This window comes from Mirounga angustirostris, unplaced genomic scaffold, assembly GCF_029215605.1.
Source record: "Mirounga angustirostris isolate CCGP_5_RB_7025 unplaced genomic scaffold, mMirAng1.0.hap1 SCAF_7, whole genome shotgun sequence".
Taxonomy (NCBI): domain Eukaryota; kingdom Metazoa; phylum Chordata; class Mammalia; order Carnivora; family Phocidae; genus Mirounga; species Mirounga angustirostris.
In genome coordinates this window covers 61,240,013-61,260,775 of record NW_026991715.1, presented here as the reverse complement: position 1 = coordinate 61,260,775, position 20,763 = coordinate 61,240,013, and the positions used below count along the sequence as shown (strand labels likewise).

Below are 20,763 nucleotides of genomic sequence, written 5' to 3'. Positions count from 1 at the left end.
TAAGCATATACCGAATGGAGTATAATCTGTCATACTGTCCCTCAGCAACCTATCTTCAGTTTAACAATGCTCAGCGAACCAAAGATATCCGCGGTCCAAAAGAAGGACTAGAAGAGGATCCACTACCTCATTTTCTCTTTGTTTTTTCTTTTTCTATGCAGGTAGCTATCTATTCACTTATCTTGTTAAGCTTAAGGACTTTCACTTTTTGTTAAATAAAAATTTATACACATTTCAGGATTCTGGTTTTCTCTCTGGTTTTACTCCATTATTGTCTTGAGTTTATTGAGCCCTGAGCTAAAATCTGTTCCTGGCTGCTGAGCCTTTGGGAGTAAAGCCCATTGGGTGTGGTTTGCTATAAAGACGAAAGTGAATTGCTTCCAAGGGCTTAGTGAGCCTACCAAGAACACCTCCAGATCCATTCATAGGTACCATTGCCAAACCCAAGTTCATCACCAGCAATCATTTCAGAAATATGTAAGAAACATTTGGCACAACATGTATGTATAAAAAGAGAGGGCAGGCTGGCTACTAAAATTATGATGTAATCATGAAATGGAATACAATGGAAAAGGTGCATACTAAAAACACAGAAGTGTTCCCAGTATTTTGTTGAGTGAAAAAAGGGTTGAGTCACAGTGTAATTTCATACAGAAAAAATATACAGAAAATTAGAAGGAAATATGTCAACATTAATATGGTCATTGTTGGTTGCTTGGATGATGTGTTTTTCCTCTTGCTCACCTTCATTGTCTAATTTTTGCACATGAAACATGCATTACTTATAAAATACACACACACACACACAAAGAAATGAATTACACACATATATCCAGACTGTGCTTCTGTCAAGCTGTAGGATTTGTAGCAAGTAACTTGGACTGTCTTTCCTCAGGTACCTTTTCTGTAGAGTATAAATGCCAACTTGGTGCTGCCTCATGGAGTAAGCAGCCTGTTTATGTTGCAGTACTACCAGAGAAAATAATCACTGCTGTGAAACTTTAGAGTTTATGTGAAGGCTTCCTCCAAATATATTACACTTTCTAGGTGGGTATTCCCACTGCTTCTCAAATCTGACTGGGTCTGCTTTTCCATTTGACCATGGCTGGAGAGGGCCAGATGGCTTTAGGTCCTGTGATGTAGAGAGATGCTAGGAGGAGTAAGAAGATCTTCTTTTATGCTTATGTGGTCGCCACCACTTGCTTACCAAGAGAAAAGAATTGGTAAGACCTGGCAAGACAGACTGACTAGGAAAACTTTCTATGACTATAATACAATGCTAGGTTTCCTGAAGTAAAGTACTGGTAAGATGTAAATAAATATGGCATGAAAAGAAAGAATGAGAAGGAAGAAAAGAGACAGGAGTAGAAATTCTTGAGATATTTTAAATATGGGATACCACAGAATTTTTACCTCTTTACTTAATATTGTTGAGAATTTAAATAGTAACTGCATAGCTGGACACTGGAGGCATATATGGTACCCAAAAGGGGGAAAATTGACCAAAACATATGCACTAATTCAACTCTTTAAAGATTTTTTTTTTTAAGATTTTATTTATTTATTTGAGAGAGAGAGTGAGAGAGAGAAAGAGCACAAGAGGGGGGAGCGGGAGAGGGAGAAGCAGACTCCCTGCTGAGCAGGTAGCCCGATGCGGGACTCGATCCCGGGACTCCAGGATCATGACCTGAGCCGAAGGCAGTCGCTTAACCAACTAAGCCACCCAGGCGCCCTTTAAAGATTTTATTTATTTATTTGAGGGGGGGGAAGCAGAGGGGAGAGAGACAAGCAGACGTGAGGTTGAGACCCCAAGACCAAGACCTGAGCTGATACCAAGAGTCAGACACTTAACCGACTGAGCCACCCAGGTGGCCCACTAATTCAACTTTTTTAAACTTTTAAAAATTTTATTATGTTATGTTAATCACCATACATTACATCATTAGTTTTTGATGTAGTGTTCCATGATTCATTGTTTGCGTATAACACCCAGTGCTCCATGCAGCATGTGCCCTCTTTAATACCCATCACCAGGCTAACCCATCGCCTCATCCCCCTCCCCTCTAGAACCCTCAGTTTGTTTCTCAGAGTCCATAGTCTCTCATGGTTCATCTCCCCCACTGATTCCCCCACTTCATTTCTCCCTTCATACTATCTTTTTTTTTTTTTTTTAAACATATAATGTATTATTTGTTTCAGAGGTACAGGTCTGTGATTCATCAGTCTTACACAATTCACAGGGCTCACCATAACACATACCCTCCCCAATGTCTATTACCAGCCACCCCATCACTCCCACCGCACCCCCCACTCCAGCAACCCTCAGTTTGTTTCCTGAGATTAAGAATTCCTCATATCAGTGAGATCATATGATACATGTCTTTCTCTGATTGACTTATTTTGCTCAGCGTAATACCCTCCAGTTCCATCCACGTCATTGCAAATGGCAAGACTTCATTCCTTTTGATGGCTGCATAATATTCCATTGTATATATATATATACACCACATCTTCTTTATCCATTCATCTGTCAATGGACATCTTGGCTCTTTCCACAGTTTGGCTATTGTGAACATTGCTGCTATTAACATCGGGGTGCACATACCCCTTCAGATCCCTACATTTTTATCTTTGGGGTAAATACCCAGTAGTGCAATTGCTGGGTCATATGGTAGCTCTATTTTCAACTTTTTGAAGAACCTCCATACTGTTTTCCAGAGTGGCTGCACCATCTTGCATTCCCACCAACAGTGTAGGAGGGTTCCCCTTTCTCCACATCCTCGCCAACATCTGTCGTTTCCTGACTTGTTAATTTTAGCCATTCTGACTGGTGTGAGGTGGTATCTCATTGAGGTTTTGATTTGGATTTCCCTGATGCCGAGCAATGCTGAGCACTTTTTCATGTGTCTGTTGGCCATTTGGATGTTTTCTTTGGAAAAATGTCTGTTCATGTCTTCAGCGCATTTCCTGATTGGATCATTTGTTCTTTGGGTGTAGAGTTTAATAAGTTCTTTATAGATTTTGGATACTAGCCCTTTATCTGATATGTCATTTGCAAATATCTTCCCATTCTGTCGGTTGTCTTTTGGTTTTGTTGACTGTTTCTTTTGCTGTGCAAAAGCTTTTTATCTTGATGAAGTCCCAATAGTTCATTTTTGCCCTTGCTTCCCTTGCCTTTGGCGATGTTTCTAGGAAGAAGCTGCTGCGGCTGAGGTCAAAGAGGTTGCTGCCTGTGTTCTCCTTTAGGATTTTGATGGACTCCTGTCTCACATTGAAGTCTTTCAACCATTTGGAGTCTATTTTTGTATGGGGTGTAAGGAAATGGTCCAGTTTCATTCTTCTGCATGTGGCTGTCCAATTTAAACTCTTATTTCTTTATTGTTTTCAACAGTTTTATAAATACCTGGAATTTTTACAGGCCCATGAAAATACCCCTGGGACCACCAAACTTCAGTTAGGGTAATAGACATGTATAGTCAACATCTCCTTATTCTCCTTACAGCCACAATCTAGCCTCCTCATATTAACAGTTGAAGAGGATACCCATAGTGGCTTAAAACAAATGGCCTTGGTTTTCTTCCCAAACTGATATTTCTGTGGAATTCAAAGGAAACATATTTTCATGGGCATCTTGCCTGCTTTTTAATAGGCCTTCCAGGGCATGTGGGCCATGATTTATTTTCATAACTGAATCACTAAGTTTAATTTTACAAATAGTACCCAGTGGAGTTACTTTACACATAACAGGTGCACATTAAACATTGTGCACATGAACTTTCAATGAATAAGAAAATGATTGCACTGAAAGCGTTTCATATACAAATTAAAAAGTTTAGAGAGTGGCAATTCAACATCTACTGCAGGTAGCAAACGCTCCTATTGTGTTCATGCTGTCATTTAAGGGCATTCTATACTTCTGCCTTGCCTTGTTTTGCAATGCAACACTGAAATGACAAATTCCTCATGCTCCTAGACCTTGTGACAATAGCAAGAGGAAAAAAAAAAAGAAAAGAAGAATTATGGAAACTTCCATCTTCACAATGTCTGTTAGCAGAAAAATTATCAAGTGCTTTGACATTTACCATTCTACATAGTTGATCCAGTAATTCTCATTCCTCTTATGGCTTCCATTTTTCATTTTTCTGTTTTATTGCAAACTCCTTACTTCAGTGCTTCAATACTTATTTTATCTTCGGAGCAGTAAGACTACCCCAGAGGGCAGACAGGCACCTGCTCAGGAAGCTCAATGTTTTCACATCAGTCATAGTGAGTCCAGAAACAGTCTAAAGCTCACAGACACACACAACAGAGGGAGCAAAACAGAGGGGATAACACAATCTAATAACAGAGCTAATAACACAATCATTTCCTCCTTAGGCATGAGTGCAAAGCCAGCCCCCTGAAGCTGGAAGGAGCGGTCTTCTCCTGGGTCCACCACACCTCTGCCCATCACCACACACTGCACTCGGGGAAACAGTCTTTGTTTCTTCAGCGGCGGCTTGCTGAGTTCTCATACCCCCTCTTCACTCACCACTAGCTGAAACCAGCTTGTTGGCGCTATGGATCCAGTTCTCACAGGGCCAGTATAAAGATCCACGTGCATCTGATTACAACCAAAGGTTGCGGGTCTCCACATGGCATCTCCCACCTCTACTCCACTCTGTCGCTGGGTGTGGCCCCAGATTTCTGACTCACCTTCCTGCTGAAGCTTTCTTGCTGTTTTTCTGGACTGACAGCTTAAGCTCCTATATATATATAGGACTCTTCTGACCAAGTTATTGCCTTCTCAAAGCCACACACTAGCAAGCAAATGAAATCTTTTAATAGCTCCCTAGTGGTTCCTAAATAACACCTAAACTCCTCATCCCAGGACTAGCTGCCACCTTCCCCCGGCCTTCATTCCCCTCCGTGCTGATGCCCAGCCAAGCTGAACAACCTGTCTTACATTTTCACCTGTCTAGGTTTCTCTGGCTTCCCTCCTTCTTCCCTGTGTGGAATGTTCTCTTCTCCATCCCTCTCTTTCCTGATCCAGCACTGTTACACGTCTGAAGCCAACATCCAGCTCCAATGCACCCTCCTCCCTGAAGTCTTCCTTCTTCCCCATGCCCAGCAATTATTCTCATTCCTGTTCCCATAATACTTGCTCAGGACTTTTCTAGCTCTACCTTCCCAGGATGCAGAGTCTAGTCACGGCCCAGATACCTAATAGCCACGTGACCCTGGGCCTGTTCATTTTGCTAAGTGTCCATTTCTCAAACTATTAAATGGAGCTAGTAAGACTTGCCCTTTCTGTCTCATTTTTTCAGTGGTGGTCAAATAAGAAAATGCAAAAAGTATAAACTGCTATGCAACTGTAGGTATTACTATATTTATTTGTGTTTATTTCTTCTCTATTAGAACATTAGCGCTTGGGACTAGGATTCTATTTCTTATTAATTTTCTCATATACCATAGCATCTGACAACACCAAATACAACTACTTATTGAATGAAAAATAGATAAAATAGAGTAGTCCTGTATCCACTCTGATTTTTTTTTTTTTTTAACCCACAATCTCTTAAACAATGTTGAAGGGGGGGCAGTTTCTATCGGTTTATTTTTACCAATCCTTTCCTTCTAAACTTCACATCTTTGTACACTGGACAATTTGGGGCCTGATTTTTTTTTTTTTAAAGATTTTATTTATTTATTTGAGACAGAGAGAATGAGAGAGACAGAGAGCACATGAGAGGGGGGAGGGTCAGAGGGAGAAGCAGGCTCCTCGCCGAGCAGGGAGCCCGATGCGGGACTCGATCCAGGGACTCCAGGATCATGACCTGAGCCGAAGGCAGTCGCTCAACCAACGGAGCCACCCAGGCGCCCCAGGGGCCTGATTTTATGGCTCCATTTCCACGCCTGGATACCAGCCGGACACCAGAACTGTAGAGTCTAGGCTGATTCCAGACCATCTCCGTGACCGGTGGGAGATGAAAGAGCAAACCCAAGCAATGAAGATCTGAAATATTGCTTTCTTGGAAAAGAATTCTCAAAAGGTGCCGTTTAAACCGTGGACCTGGCAGTCAAAAATATTATGATGTGCTGAAGGGCAAAGCGGCGAAGCAGGGTGGCAGCTTTCAAGGACTGGAAAGGATGATATTTCGTCTGCGTGGGCGAAAGAGTTCAGAGTGACCTGGGCTGCAGGCAGCAAGTGCGCCAGGTAGTCTGGGCTTTCGGCTTTGCTTGGCAAATGGCTTTGCTCTTTGGCACTTTTAAATATATGATGACAGCCACCGCTGTCAACCTTTCCTCTTCTTTTTAAATAATTGTACCTTTCAAAAAAAAAAGCCTTCTTGCCATTAATGTCTCCTGTGATGGGTATTCTTGTTTGCCTTTGCTCATTTATCTTCAGGCCCTATACACTGGGTCTTTGTAACTTTAATGCTTTGGAAAGACATATAAAAGGTAAATCATCAAACTGCTTTTCCTGAAAGTACTCTGGGTGACTCCCAGGTGTGATGGATGCAGTCTGGAGGTTCTGAAATCTTCTTACAGCAGTTTGAACAAATGTAAAGTATACGGAGTATACACCCCCCCACACACACATGCACTCCCTCCCCACCCCCACACCGTGCAAAGAAACCACCCAGGGAAAGGGAGCACAGCAATGATGTTAAACATCTGCAGAGGGCTTTATATTTTGAGAAGTTATGAGATTCATTATGTACTCAATTATCTGTGGACGACAAAGCTGTGATCGTGTACAACATCCCAAGGTCAGGTTGTAGAAGAGAGTTGCAAAGCGATTCCTTCAGCGCCCATGGAACCTCTCTGGCCTCAGCAGAACCACAGAACATGAGCACTGTAAGTCATCTAGCTCAGTATCTCCTTCACAAATCCTTTCAATGAAAGTATCTACCAGCACATTTCCAGGAACAAGGAACGAATCACTTCGCAGAGAAACCCACTTCACTTCCGGATTGCTCTCCAAGATTTTCCAAATACAGAGCCGATTCCCTCTGATTTCCGCCAATGGGTCCTAATTGTATTCTTCAGAGCTACAGACAGATTTAGTCTCATCCTTCATCTAAATGCTATTCTTCAAATATTTTAAGGCAACTTTCATCTCTCTCGTCTTCTGTCTGGTTCCTTTATTTCTCCAGATCCTTTAACATTCTGATTTTGTGATATTGTAAAAAATGGGGTCTAGAGGACTACTGTTTTGGTGACTCTCCTTAAGGCAATCTTGGACTTGAGAGTGTCCCTGTGAAATGTGTCCAGGATGAGACACAACATTTTAGGTGTGGCCTGGACAGTTAACATTAAGGTGGGATGCATTAGCTCCCTTAATCTGGCCACATAAATGCGTTAATGAAGCCTAAAATTTAAGGAGATTTTAAAAAACTGTTACATCACTGTATCTTTTCATTCATTCATTCAGCGGACATTTCTAAATAGCTACTAGACGTCAGGCTTTGTGTTAAATAATACTTGGTTCTTAATGTTGCTGACTAGAACTTTAAGGATAGGTGTCCCATATCCTGCACTTTGGCAATTTACTTTTCACTCCTAGATGATGGATTTACATTTATTCCCATTAAATTTCACCTGAATGACTGTGGCATATGTGTCAGGCTGCTAGGACCTTGTTAATCTTGATGATGGCATCCCTTATGTTCAACTGTCTTTTCCAGCCATGTGCCATTTGCCAACATGATAAAATGCTATTTATATCTTCACTCAAGTCACTGGTATGTTCGATGGTTCAATACCCAAGATAGAGCCTTGTCAAAAACTCTAGATGCTTTGCTATAAAACAACTTACCAAGCCCTAACAGTACTATTTACCTAGCTTGTTCTTTTTTATATCCAGAAAGGTATAATGAGCGACTTCATAAAATTCTTTTTTGATGTCAAGATACATTATGCTCATAGCATCTTTTTGATCTATCAGTTTAGAATCTTTACTTTAAAAAAAGTTTAGCATGACTTCTTTTTAGTGAACCCATTTACCTTCACATCATCCCAGCTTTCTTTCCCAGGTAATTCCCAAATACAAGGATAATAATATAACCCTCCAGGAGTCTGTCCTAAAGCTCACTAAAATTCTTCCCATTTTCTGTATATGACCACTTTAAAACTGAGCTAATTCAAGGTCACCTCACAAGAATACTGTGAAGATTGAAGAAAGAAATGAGTGTTGAGCCTTCAGCACAGTCCTGGTACATTAAAAGGGCTCCATAAATATTAATGTCTGACGCACCTCATTTTCCACCTTCAGTACCAGGTTCAGAATTCGAATTTTGAAACTCTTCTCTCTCGCTCGCTCTCATGCTGTGTTTCTCTTTAGCCCACAGGCTTCTCTGTGAACGATTACTCTATTTGACACGTCCTAACCTTAGGCTAAGAAGCTTGACCGTCTGCAGTCATTACTGCAAATTCTTGGGGTTCCCTTCATTACCACAGCTCCACCACAGTGGCAGTCAAATTAAGACTAAAGAAGCAGTTCTTCTTGTTTGCTTTCTTTCTTTTTTTTTTTTTTTTTAAGATTTTTATTTATTTATTTGAGAGAGAGAGAGAGAGAGAACATGAGCGGGGAAGGGGCAGAAGGAGAGGGAGAAGCAGGCTCTCTGCTGAGCAGAGAGCCCGATGCGGGGCTCGATCCCAGGACCCTGGGATCATGACCCGAGCTGAAGGCAGACGCTTAACCAACGGAGCCACCCAGGTGCCCCTTATTTGCTTTCTCTGAAAGGTGAAGGCCTTATCAAGGCAAGCCAAGAGTTCACCAAATCATCTTCAGAAGACAGTTGCCAAAAAAGTAGAGATCTTTCTCTCTCCCTCGTCTTCCTTTCTACCTATCTTATAGAAGCTTATGGCAGAACCTCAAATTTTTACTGAGCTTCGCAGTCTAAAAAAAATTGTACTTTATATAATTCAGTTCTTGCAATCAACCTGTGAAGCAGCTATTATCACCCCCACTGTAGAAACAGTAAACCAGGGCTAAGCAATTTAGAGACATATTCACGAGGACACAGCTGTTAAGATTTTTTAACTGTGACTCGAACTCAAAATACTAACTGGAAAGTTGCCCTATGCTAGATACAAGAAAAGCATCAACCAGATCTTCTGTCCAGCCAGGTGGTTTCTGTAGAACGCTTATTTCTATCAAAATTGTATCACCTGTATTCCTAACAATCTGATAGAACATTTATACCAGAAATACTGTATTCCCTTTATAACCCCATCCAAATGGTCTTCAAAATTCATCAATTCATTAATGAATTTGAGCCAGCCCCACTATGTGCCGGACATTGTGCACTCCCAGAATTTACACAATACTGCATGTCTTCTTTAACAAACCAGGCTACTCTTCTCAGCCTCCATTTATTCTATTCAGTTGGCTCATGAGCTACTTCTATGTATGAGGCACTGTGCTAGGTGTGCAACAGACATAGACGTGAGCTGAGGGAGGCTTAGCGCCTGCTCTGCTCCTCAGAGCTTACAACCTACTGCAGAGAAGACCTAGAGGTAATCCAAGTACAAGGTAAGCTAAGATGAGTACATTTTACAGAAGGACAAAATCCCATAATAAAAGAGGTCAGAAGGAATAGGAGATGGCAACTGTAGACGGTGCAGGAAATGGTACCAGTGGGGAGCAGAGGGCAAGGGTACAAGGACGGAGAAGGACAGACAGCAAGGGTGGGCCCAGGGAATGGTAACTAGTCCATCCAGCTGAAGCATAGGCTACATGGAGGGTTGGAAGGAGGGATAAATTGGAGAGGCGGGTTGGGGGTCATGCAGCAGAAAATCCTGCCTGCCTAGCAAGGACACTCGTACCTTTTTCAGTTGGGAATAGGAAGACACTAAATGTCTCTGCTGTCAGGCATAACTCGTTCCAAGTTATGCTTATAACCGTAATGTGCAGCCACGGGAAGGATGACTTGGGAGTGTGAGAGCAGAAGCAGAGAGCTCGGGGGCAAGCTTGTGCTGCGCAGTCCTCAGGAGCGCGTCTAGGACCCTAGATAATGATTGGGGCTCACCTTCTGGGAAGAGGATTCTCCCCCAGCCCCCTCAAATTAGGTCAGGCCTGCATGGTCACCATCGAATACCTCAACGGGGAGTCACAACCACATGCCCCGTCTTTTCTGGGGAGCTAATGGACCCAGTGAGTTCTCCTTGTTCCCATCAGAATGGGCTGCTGCTCTTTTCTAGAACCTTCAGATTCACCAGTGTTGGCAAATCTCTGCACTTTTTCCTAGTGTTCCAGTGAAACTTCTCTAGGTCAAATTCTTCAACTCTCCAAACTCTGATATAAATTGCTCTTTGTTTTCTGAAAATTTTCATCTCTGGATTCTGTTAGAAAATATTTATAAAAAGAATTCTAAGAGCTATTTATCTTCTCTAATAGGTTGGAGGGTGGAGAGGTGTTCATCAACATGGAGATTAGCTGATGTTTACAGCTCAATCACATGACCAGTGGTTGTCCAAAGGAAACACACTTACAAACACCGTGGCCTCTCCACCTTCCCATCTAGCGTTACCTCTGCCCATGTAGAGCAAACAGAAAATCAATTCCGTGAAGTTGCTGCCTTGCGTTTCCAGGAAACACAGATTTTCCACAATGGGCTCATGCATACTGGCCAATTTCGAAATGGAGGGGGAGAGTCAGTGAGGCTGAACAGCTAGATGCAGGGTTTTTCACTCTACAGAGGACCCTTTGGCCACTAAGCTGGGTGAGCTAAACGAAAATCTTTCAATGCCTCTAAAAAACACAGTTCTGTGAGAAGCTATTGATCTTTGGACGAAGAAGGGTGGTTTTTATAGATTACAAACTGAATAGCCTGGTTAGTAGAGCATGAGCAGTTCCTTTAGGGATAGGAGGCATGGGGCTGTCTGATTCAAGGCAGGGAGGTAAGTGAAGTCACCTCCCATCAGGGCTATGGATGGGGCAAAGGGCGCAGGAATGGTTAGACCATCTGCTGAGCCATGTCCCCAGACCCCCTTCACTACTGGAGACCTCACCACAGCTCCCGAGAGGCCTAAGGGACAGATGGAGCACATGTGGGGGGGGGGGTAGGGGGAGGTTGGAACTTGACATAAAAGGGGTTAAAATCCCATTCCTTCTTGCTTTCAACTCTGGAGTCTTATGAAAGCTAAGAATGAAGAATTTCTTTCAGCTCCTAATATCTGAAAATGTAAGTGCTCAATCACAATTGGAATCTGATAGAGTCTGAAGCACTACAAGTAAAGTAAACTGAAATAAATATGAAATCTTGCCAGAAGGGCCAGTCCTCCCTTTTTCTCTTTTATTAAAAGCATGTGGCAGGGGCGCCTGGGTGGCTCAGCCGTTAAGCGTCTGCCTTCGGCTCAGGTCATGATCCCAGGGTCCTGGGATTGAGTCCCACATCGGGCTCCCTCCTCGAGGGGAAGCCTGCTTCTCCCTCTCCCACTCCCCCCTGCTTGTGTTCCCTCTCTCGCTGTGTCTCTGTCAAAATAAATAAATAAAATCTTAAAAAAAAAAAAAAGCATGTGGCAGCAGGAACACGTATCTGTCACATTCCTCCATAAGCAGGAACAGGTGTTGTCCTCAGGGCATGGGTGGAGGGGAAGGAGATGAAAAAAGAGTGACCCTTTTCTTTGTGAGCCACTTCTTAGTATTTGTAGTAACTCATTCTGAATGACAGTGACATTTGACAGCAAAACAACCAAACAGGTGTCAGACCTGTGTAAGTCGGCACAAGACAGGTGGAAAGAGAGCTGTTCATTGAGTTCTACTGACTGAGGTAGATTCTCTCCAAGTCCAGGAGTGCTTGCAGAGCTGGGGTGAGGTCTGCTAAGCCACATGCTTCCAAGGGAACCTAAGAATGGTGTGGGTGGCGGTTACAGGATGCATGTTTGTGTCCCTCCCTCCCCCCAAATTCATCTGTTGTAGCCCCAGCCTTCCATGTGGTGGTATTAGGAAGTGGGTCTTTGGGAAGTAATTAGGTTTAAGTTAGGTCACGAGGGTGGGACCCTCATGATGGCATTAGTATACTTATACAGAAAGGAAGCCGGAGAGCTCCCGCTCTCCACTCACACACAGCGAGGAAAGGCCATGTGAGGACAGAGCAGGAAGGTGGCAGCACCCAGGCTTTCTCCAGAAACAAAATCTGCTGGCACCCTGATCTTGGACTTCTCAGCCCCCAGTACTGTGAGAAATAAAGGTCTTTTGTTTGAGCCACCCAGTCTGTAGTATTTGCTGTAACAGCCCAAACTAAGACAGCGGCCTAATGGTCCTGGGTCCTGTTCCTTCCCAAACTGGATCCCAAATAACAGGAGGATGGGTATTTTGGCCACAAGCAATTCTTCTTCTTGCGCCATATATCAACTCGCCCTTCCCATACAGGTCAATGTACAATAAGAAGAACTTGGTATTGAAAACTGAAACGAATGGTGGATGAGAATAAAATTGTAGGAGGGAAACATTTAAGACAAGTAGACCCCAAATGCTGGAATAGGAAAAGCAGATTCTTAAGAAAATGATTTCTGCAAATGTGCTTACCTTTGTTCAAGCGTCCCATCACAGTGAATTCTAAGTATTTGCTGTTGTCCGTTGAAGAGTAAAGGCCAAAGATGGTGGCTGAACTTTTAGTGTGCAGCTTGAAGGTGGAGATCACATAGACCTCATTCAGGGTGGGGTCCGTCAGGATTGGCTGCAGAACAGCTGGGTTCAGCCTCTGGCTAGAGGATGGGAGAAGGTCAAAGACTGGGGAGAACAGGAAAAAGGGGATAATCAGTGAAAGAAGTTTGAGACAAACATGTTTTTTTTGAGGGGGCACAGTTTGACAGTAAGATAGAAGTAATGTCAACTAACACTGTTATCATTTTCCACATGGCTAAAATCACCCGTTCTTCCTTATCACTCTTACAGTGGCTGGACATTTGAACCAGAAAAAGTACAACACAATTTTCCTCACTAGGTCATGGCCCCCAAGAGAAGACTAAATTTGCAAACCCTAAATTGCATTTGGCCAAAGAAGTGGCTCTGAAAATGCCCACTAGGAAAAGCACTACCGACCTAGAGTACAAAGGGGACAGGTGAGACCACACAAGTCACTGTCTCTCTTATGTCCCCAAGCAGTGGATATCTGCCTAAGGTTCCTCATGCACCCCGTGGACCAGAGCCAATTGTACTTTTCTTGGTCATTGTAAATGAGACAGGGAATGCAGCAGAAATCATGGATGTGGTGGGACACAGTATGCCAGAAAAATGATTCGCTGCCTCTGTGAGACCCAAGTGTTCCCATTATGCATTTAGAGTTCTCCACTATTTCTCTGTTAAAAATCTTGATGCAGGGGTGCCTGGCTGGCTCAGTCAGTAGAGTATGCAACTCTTGATCTTGGCATTGTGAGTTCAAGTCCATGTTGGGTGTAGGGCTTACTTTAAAAAAAAAAATTCTGATATAAAAACAAAACAATGGGGTTTCTCTTTCTTAACTGTAACCTGACAGAGGTGGTCTACAAAAACTGTAATCTGCATTTGTATTTATATAAATTGCTTTTGATTAAGCCAGCAGTACTTTCAAGCTTTGTAATATTTGTGCAAGCTGTAAGAGTACACATCCAGAGTGATTTTAAAGGCAAAGGCCAAATGCGTAATACTCACTAGAAGTTCCTTAGTATTTCTGTTGGTTTATACAAATATTGTTTGAACAATTCCACAGCCTGCAGGAACGTTAGCCTCTAAAATTTTTTTTTTAAAGATTTTATTTATTTATTCAACAGAGAAAGTGAGAGAGTACAAGCAGGGGGGAGTAGTAGAGGGAGAGAGAGAGAAGCAGGCTTCCCGCTGAGCAGGGAGCCCGACGCGGGGCTCGATCCCAGGACCCTGAGATCATGACCTGAGCTGAAGGCAGACACTTAACCATCTGAGCCACCCAGGCACCCTGTCTAATAATTTTTTTTAAGATTTTATTTATTTGAGAGAGAGAGAGAGAGAGCGCGCACAAGCAGGGAGAGCGGCAGGCAGAGGGAGAAGCAGCCTCCCCGCTGAGCAAGGAGCCCGATGTGGGGCTCGATCCCAGTACCCTGGGACCATGACCTGAGCCGAAGGCAGATGCTTAACCAACTGAGCCACCCAGGCGCCCCTGCAAAGATTTGAAAGACAACACAACAGAATGTTAACATGAACAGTAGCTATCTCTGGGTTGTATAATTATACATTTATTAACTTTTCTTTTGCTTATCCAATTTTTTATTTTTTACAATTAACAGGTGTTGCTTTTGCAGTAGGAAAAAAAATAAAAGTTATAAGACAAACAGGCAAAACCCTGGTTACTCAAGAATATCTATTCTTTAAAAGACAACCTGTCTTTATACCGGATCTGTATTGTTTCTTTCTCATGCACTTAGGGTCTTACAAAATAATGAATTTGATACTAGAAATACTGGAAAGCAGAAAATCTATTATGTTCCTTCCAGCACTCCACATTCCCCTAAAACTTGAATACTGCTGCCTACTGTAATTCAAAGGGGAAACAGAATTTTTTAATTTCCAAAGAACTGGAAGCTTTACATTTCCACCACTAAGAGCCAAGGGCAATCAGACAATATGTCTAGAAGTTCCATTCAGGATAAAGCATCTGCAGATGTGAGTTTAAGGTATGTGAACTGCATTCAAAACTAAGCTCTTATTATCCCTGATTCTTGATCAATGATTATGTTCATAATCTAGCTCAAGCTATATTTACTCTATTTCAGTCTGCAAGGTTCATCTAATCCATTGGCTTCTCTCTCAAGGGGCAGAGTTGGGATTAGTTAGTAATGAGTTTGGAGAGTGTTTTGAAAAGGAAATGAGACACAACAATTTTCCATTAACGCTATTACATTTTCGTAATAGTGCCAGGATCTAAGCACTAATTAACTCAATAAAAGAATCTATCAGAAACTTGACTTAATCTGATAATCTACAGCAACTAATTAACCAGGTAATTTAGGTAGTATAGCCTGATTTTAAGTCCCATAAAACAGGCAGCTCTAAGAAGCAGCAAAATCCATACCTGTAGCACACCATGAAGTTGTGTGTTCAAATGTCAAGAATTCATGGAACACAAAATATTATACCTGTAAATTCAAAACTGCCAAACAATGTCTGTAATCAGAAAACTTTTGAATTGTGTTAAAAAGATTCCTAACATCAAAAAGCAAAGGCAACAAAAGCAAAAATAAACAAGTGGGACTCCATCAAACAAAAAAGCTTCTGCACAGAAGGAACCATCAACAAAAGGAAAAGATAACCTAGAGAATGAGAGAAAATACTTATAAATCCTATGTGATAAGGGATTAATATCCAAAATATATAAAGAACTCATACGACTCAATAGCAAAAAACCCAAACAATCTGATTTTTAAGTTGGCAGAAGATCTGAACAGACATTTATCCAAAGAAGACATACAGATGGCTAACAGGCACAGGAGAAGGTGGTCAACATCAGGAATCATCAGGGAAATGCAAATTAAAACCACAATGAGTAATCACCACACACCTGTTAGAATGGCTATTATCAAAGAAATAGCAAGTGCTGGTGAGGATGTGGAGAAAAGGGACCTCTGGTGCACTGTTGATGGGAATGTAAATTGGTGCAGCCACTATGGAAAACACTGTGGAGGATACTTAAAAAACTAAAAATAGAACTACATATGATCTAGCAATTCCACTGCTGGGTAGTTATTAAAAAAAACAAAACAAAACCCAAACCCCAAAACACTAATTCAAAAAGATATATGCAGATTCATGTTCACTGCAGCATTATTTACAATAGCCAAGAGATGGAAACAACCCGTGTCCATTAATAATGAATGGATAAAGAAGATGTATTTGTATATAATGGAATATTATTTAGCCATAAAAAAGAATGAAATCTCGCTATTTGTGACAACACGGATGGACCTTGAGGGCATTATGCTAAGTGAAATATGTGAGACACAGAAAGACAAATACTGCATGATCTCACTTTATATGTGGAATCTTCAACAACAACAACAACAACCACCCAAGCTCATAGATAGAGAACAGAATGGGGGATGGGTGAAAGGTGTCAAAAGGTACAAACTTCCAGTTTAAAATAAATAAGTCATGGGGATTTAAAGTACAGCATGCTGACTATAGTTAATCATATGGTATTGGACAATTGGAAGTTGCTAAGAGAGAAGATCACAAAAGTTCCCATCACAAGAAATTAATTTTTTCTAATGCTGTATGGTAACAGATGTTAACTAGACTTATCGTGGTGATCATTTTACAATGTATACAATTACGGAATCATTGTTGTCCACCTTCCTAGAAGAGCGGTCACAATGAATATAGATTACAGCATTTCAAATAGTTCAAGGCAAACTAAATGCAGAACATTACCCCCTGAAACCACTATTTTGGTTTCCTGGTCTAAAATCAAAAGGAGTTATTTGGTGAAATGCAAAGTTTAAATGGGTGATTACTGCAATGGAAGGGGAAGGACTTTGAGAATTCCCTCACAGGCATTCTTCACTCTGGCTTTGTGAGAAGTAACAACTTTTACTTGGACCTGTGTGACTCTCCCAGCTTTATTTCATTATTCAGTAATACATCAACAGGTGAAGGTCATCACTGGATGGCCTGTTAGAGCGCTAAGGTCTTTTCTGGCTTAAATAATTTCTTCCTTTTGGCCTTTGCAAAAAAAAAAAAAAAAATCAGTTTAAGCTTGTGTTCTGCCCAACGGTTATTTTCACCCCATCTCAATTAGGGGTTTGAGGATTACTCGGGTGTCTTTTTAATGTACTTATCGATTTTTTTTTTTTTTTTTTTTTTACCTCTGTAAGAGAAACACTGACTTCTCAGTCCTTCCTGCTCTATTTATCTCGGGAATCAAGAGATCACGCCTCCCAAAGGAGGCCTTGGGGTCCAAACAAAGAACAGAAAACAGGGAGTGGTGGGGCAAACAGAGTAATGCTGTGCCCTTCTGGGAGATGACGGTCTCAGACTTTCTGGGGGAACATCACTCCCGCCGCGTCGGAGAATTTAGGGGGCCAAGGGTGAAGGGATGGCCCGCCAGAGAGAGCCGCAGGGGACAGACCTGGATTTCACCCCACTCCAGGCAGGACCTGTTAGAAGTCTAGAGCCGTGTGGTAAGCTCTGAAATGAACCCCACTTCTTCGCACAGACTGAAAAGTTTCGCATCCCCTAAGCTGTTGCTTAGAGAATTGGTCTCCTCGCTGGATAATGGACTCAGAAAATGCTCTACTCCAATCACCACTTCCACTTACAAAATGCTGTGACTCGGCCCCAGAGGGACAGAGAAGCGCCAGGGGCCAAGAAGCGCGCGCGGAGTTGGCCCCCCCCGTCGTTCAAGCGGAGCGGGAAGGAGGGACCCGGGGGCCGTCGCCGCCGCCCCGGCGCGAGCCCACTTACCCTGGGGGGCGGCTTGGGCGCCGGCCCCCAGCCACGGCTGCAGGGCCAGGTGCAGCAGGAGGAAGGCGGCTCCGCGCGGGGCCAGCATGTCGGCTCTTCCTGCGGGCGCGGGCGCGCGCGAGCGACGGCAGCCTGGCCGTGCCTCGGTGTCCCCAGCGGCGCGCTGTCCCTCCGTCGGGCCCCGCGGGCGGCGCGGGTGAAGGGAGCGCGAGGCGTGTGCGGGGCGCGGCGACCCGGGCTGCCGTCGGGGGCGGTGCTCGCGTCCAGGGGCCGCGCGGAGCCGGGTGCGCTGGCGGCTGCCCGGGCGGCCGCCGCCCGGCTCCTTATGGTCTGGCGGGCCGGGGCCGGGGGCGGGCCGAGGCCGGGGCGGCCCCCTGGGCGGGCAAGCCCGTTCGCTGGGAAGAGAGGAGGCGGCCGGAGCGGGGAGCGTGGGCGGCGGAGGGAAAGGCCCGAGGGCGGCGCGGGGGAGCCGACCCGGCCGAGCGGGACGCGGGCTGGGCGCGGTCGCCGGCCTCTGACCGGCGAGGGGCTTTGGGAGAGCCGGGAAGCCGGGGCTGCGATAGGCGCACAGGCCGGGGTAGAGATGGAGGAGAAGAAGGGAGCGAGAGGAGGAAGAAAGTGCCACTGTCCCGCTGGCGTTAGGCACCATCAGTCCCCCCACCTCCTGTACTGCTTTTGTTTTCTAAAAAGAACAGCGTTTCGAGAGGCTTTTTAACACCCGTCGTAGGTTCCCCTTGCGAAGGAACCCTGAAGGCTGTGCAGGAACGCCTGCTTCCTAAAGTGGTCCAGAGAGCAATTGATTTCTTTTATTTCTTCAAGCTTTTCTTGAGTACTTCAAATGTTGAATATTTTTCCCATCAAGGTTTGAGACATGAACAGTGAACGTTTGAAAAGTTTGAGTTTTTAATGGAAATAAAACGCACCCCAAGGAATCGATCCAGATAGGATGGTGGTGGTTTATGGAGAATCTATTTTCAGTCTAGTTTCCAAACCCTCTGCCTGCCCACTTCTCTTCCGTCTTCCCCAAAGATTCCACGTGACAGTTTAAAGGTAGGGGAGTAGGGAACATACTGAAAGAGAGGGAAGGAACATAAGGAATTAGTCTTTCTCCTAGGTGAAGCCCCCTAGAAATAACGTGGATTAACTAGAAGAAAAAATATTTCCGAACGATGGCAAAACGTTTCCCTGTTGAGAAATCTTGAATATTGGAGAAGATCCAGCAAAGCATTTCTGTCCCTATCTTCAAGTCTCAAAGAATTTCATTTCAAAGTTTAATCTGCCACAAGTTGGAAGATTAACTCATCTTATTTTCAAACTGTACTAGAATAACCCCTCACCAATTATGATTCCGGTCATAGCGAGTGACCTGGAGATTTCTGAGCTATCTTAAGATATCTCTTCTATTCGAGGTCGGCCTTAGTTCTAGGCTTCATATAATGTCCCATTCCACTAACCCTGCTCTGTGGAATGGGTCACCATTTATCTACATATGAGAGTGTACTTGACTGTAAACTCATGAGATGACTGAAGAATCTTCAGATCTTTAAGCTGTGTCCCCATAATGGCCTGAGTTAGAGGGAGCTCCAGGTTCCCAACTTCTGCTTTAAGCAAAACTTAAGAGTCAGCAGGACTAAACTGTAAGTTATCTGGAGGCAGATCTTATTTTTTTAGTCAGCTTTGTTTAGTCATCTTTGCTAGGTAACCCCAAGTTCTTAGAAAATTCCCAGCAAAATAGCTTGCCCAGGGATGCACACAATAAATTTTGGTTGAAACTGTATGACTACTAAGTGTAATGGATCAACAAGAGAACGCAGTGACTTTCTGCTAACCTAGCATACTTACAATCTAATTTTGCTTTTAAAGAGCCTGAACTTTTATGAAGCCATTCATTGGAGAATCTTAGCTTTTTCTTTATGTCTTCAAAACCAAGAGGAAATTTGATGACAGTGATTACAATACAATCCATTAAATTGGCTATGAAATCTATGATAAAGGAGATGAAAGAGTTAATCAGTGTCTTTTCTGTGCTACCTCATTAAAATATCTGTTATTGCTCTTATTACACTGAATTTTAATTTATTTTAATAATGTATTATTTAATTTTTCCCCAATATCAGACTGTGACCTCCTTAGCCCTCTCTCATTTATTTTTGTAGCCCCAATTCCTAGTGCCTAGCATGTACAATGAGTAGCTCATTGAATTGACTGTCCTCTCAGCACTGTCAAGTAAGGATAAGAGGTTGTGATATGTTAGTAATCCATTTGTGCGGTAGGTTGTGAAAATTGTCCCAATTCTTTGCTCTTCCATCTACACATCTTTTGCTTTCCCACTATGCTTCTAGGCTTGGCTAGGTAATTTCCTTGGCCAATAGATTTTAGAAGAAAACGGCACAATTTAAGTGTGCTTAAATGCTTAAAATGTATTTGTGTGATGGGGCGTGCTTATTCTTTCACTTCTGCCTTTGCCATGATAGCATGGCTGTGCTAGCTTGTTGGAGGACGAGAGACATGGAGCAGAGCTGAGTCACCACAGTCATTCTGGGCATAGCCACCTGAGTTCAGCTGACAGTTGTTTCAGGCAGGTGAATGAATCCAGGCAAGATCAGCAGAGCTGTCTAGCCAACTCCAGATAGGCAAACAATAAAAATTTATTTTGTATGTTATTAAGATTTTAGGATTGTTATGTAATATTATTGAAGCAATAGGTAACTGCTAAACTAGGTGTCCTCCCATTTATAACTGTTTTATACAGAGTATAGCTCCATTTTTTATGTTTGCTTACAGCTTTCAAGCTCTACCATTCCCCTTCCCATTGGCCCCACATGTGAGCAAGCTGATAAGAAAGACTCGGTGCTCCTTCCTTTGGCAGAAAGTTCCAACTGTGCGAGCCCTAGACCATGCCCAGGAATCCTCACCCTAGCCCCACCCCCTAACCACCATGAAATACCCCAAACAATGTCCTTTCCCTGCTCTCTCAAGCCATCTTCACACCTGCTTGGGAGCCCATCCTAGTCTTTTCAGAAAGCCTCAGTATGTGAGTAATAAACATTTTCAAACCCTCTTGCTGCATGTGTGGCATCGTCATCAATCTCAACATCCAAACCTCATTTTGGGTGTGGGGATACCCATCCTACTCCTGCTCCTTATGTTCCTTAGAAGTGGGAGAAGTTACTCGTATTACATACTGCTATTTGACACAAATAAGTAGAAGTTTTACACATATTTATCAATTGATATTTGAGTAAGATTATCATTAGTTATGTTAGGTTTTCCATTTGAATTCGTGAAGGGAGTAGAAATGGAAAATAATAACATTTAAAGGTGGCTTAAAGGGAACATGGTTTATACTCCAGTGTGTGATA

General features: G+C 43.1%; 1 protein-coding gene across 1 annotated transcript in view; it reads right to left on the bottom strand.

Moving 5' to 3' along the window:
- The window catches only part of THBS4 (thrombospondin 4), a 44,217-nt gene extending 26,491 nt beyond the window's left edge, over window positions 1–17,726 (bottom strand). The window contains exons 1-2 of the mRNA XM_045897331.3: window positions 17,402–17,726; window positions 12,518–12,721 (exon numbers count right to left, since the gene is read on the bottom strand). Of these exons, the coding sequence (XP_045753287.1) occupies window positions 12,518–12,721; window positions 17,402–17,489 (292 nt within the window). The 5' untranslated portion in view covers window positions 17,490–17,726. The remainder of the gene's footprint in view (window positions 1–12,517; window positions 12,722–17,401) is intronic.
- Window positions 17,727–20,763: the final 3,037 nt, after the last annotated feature.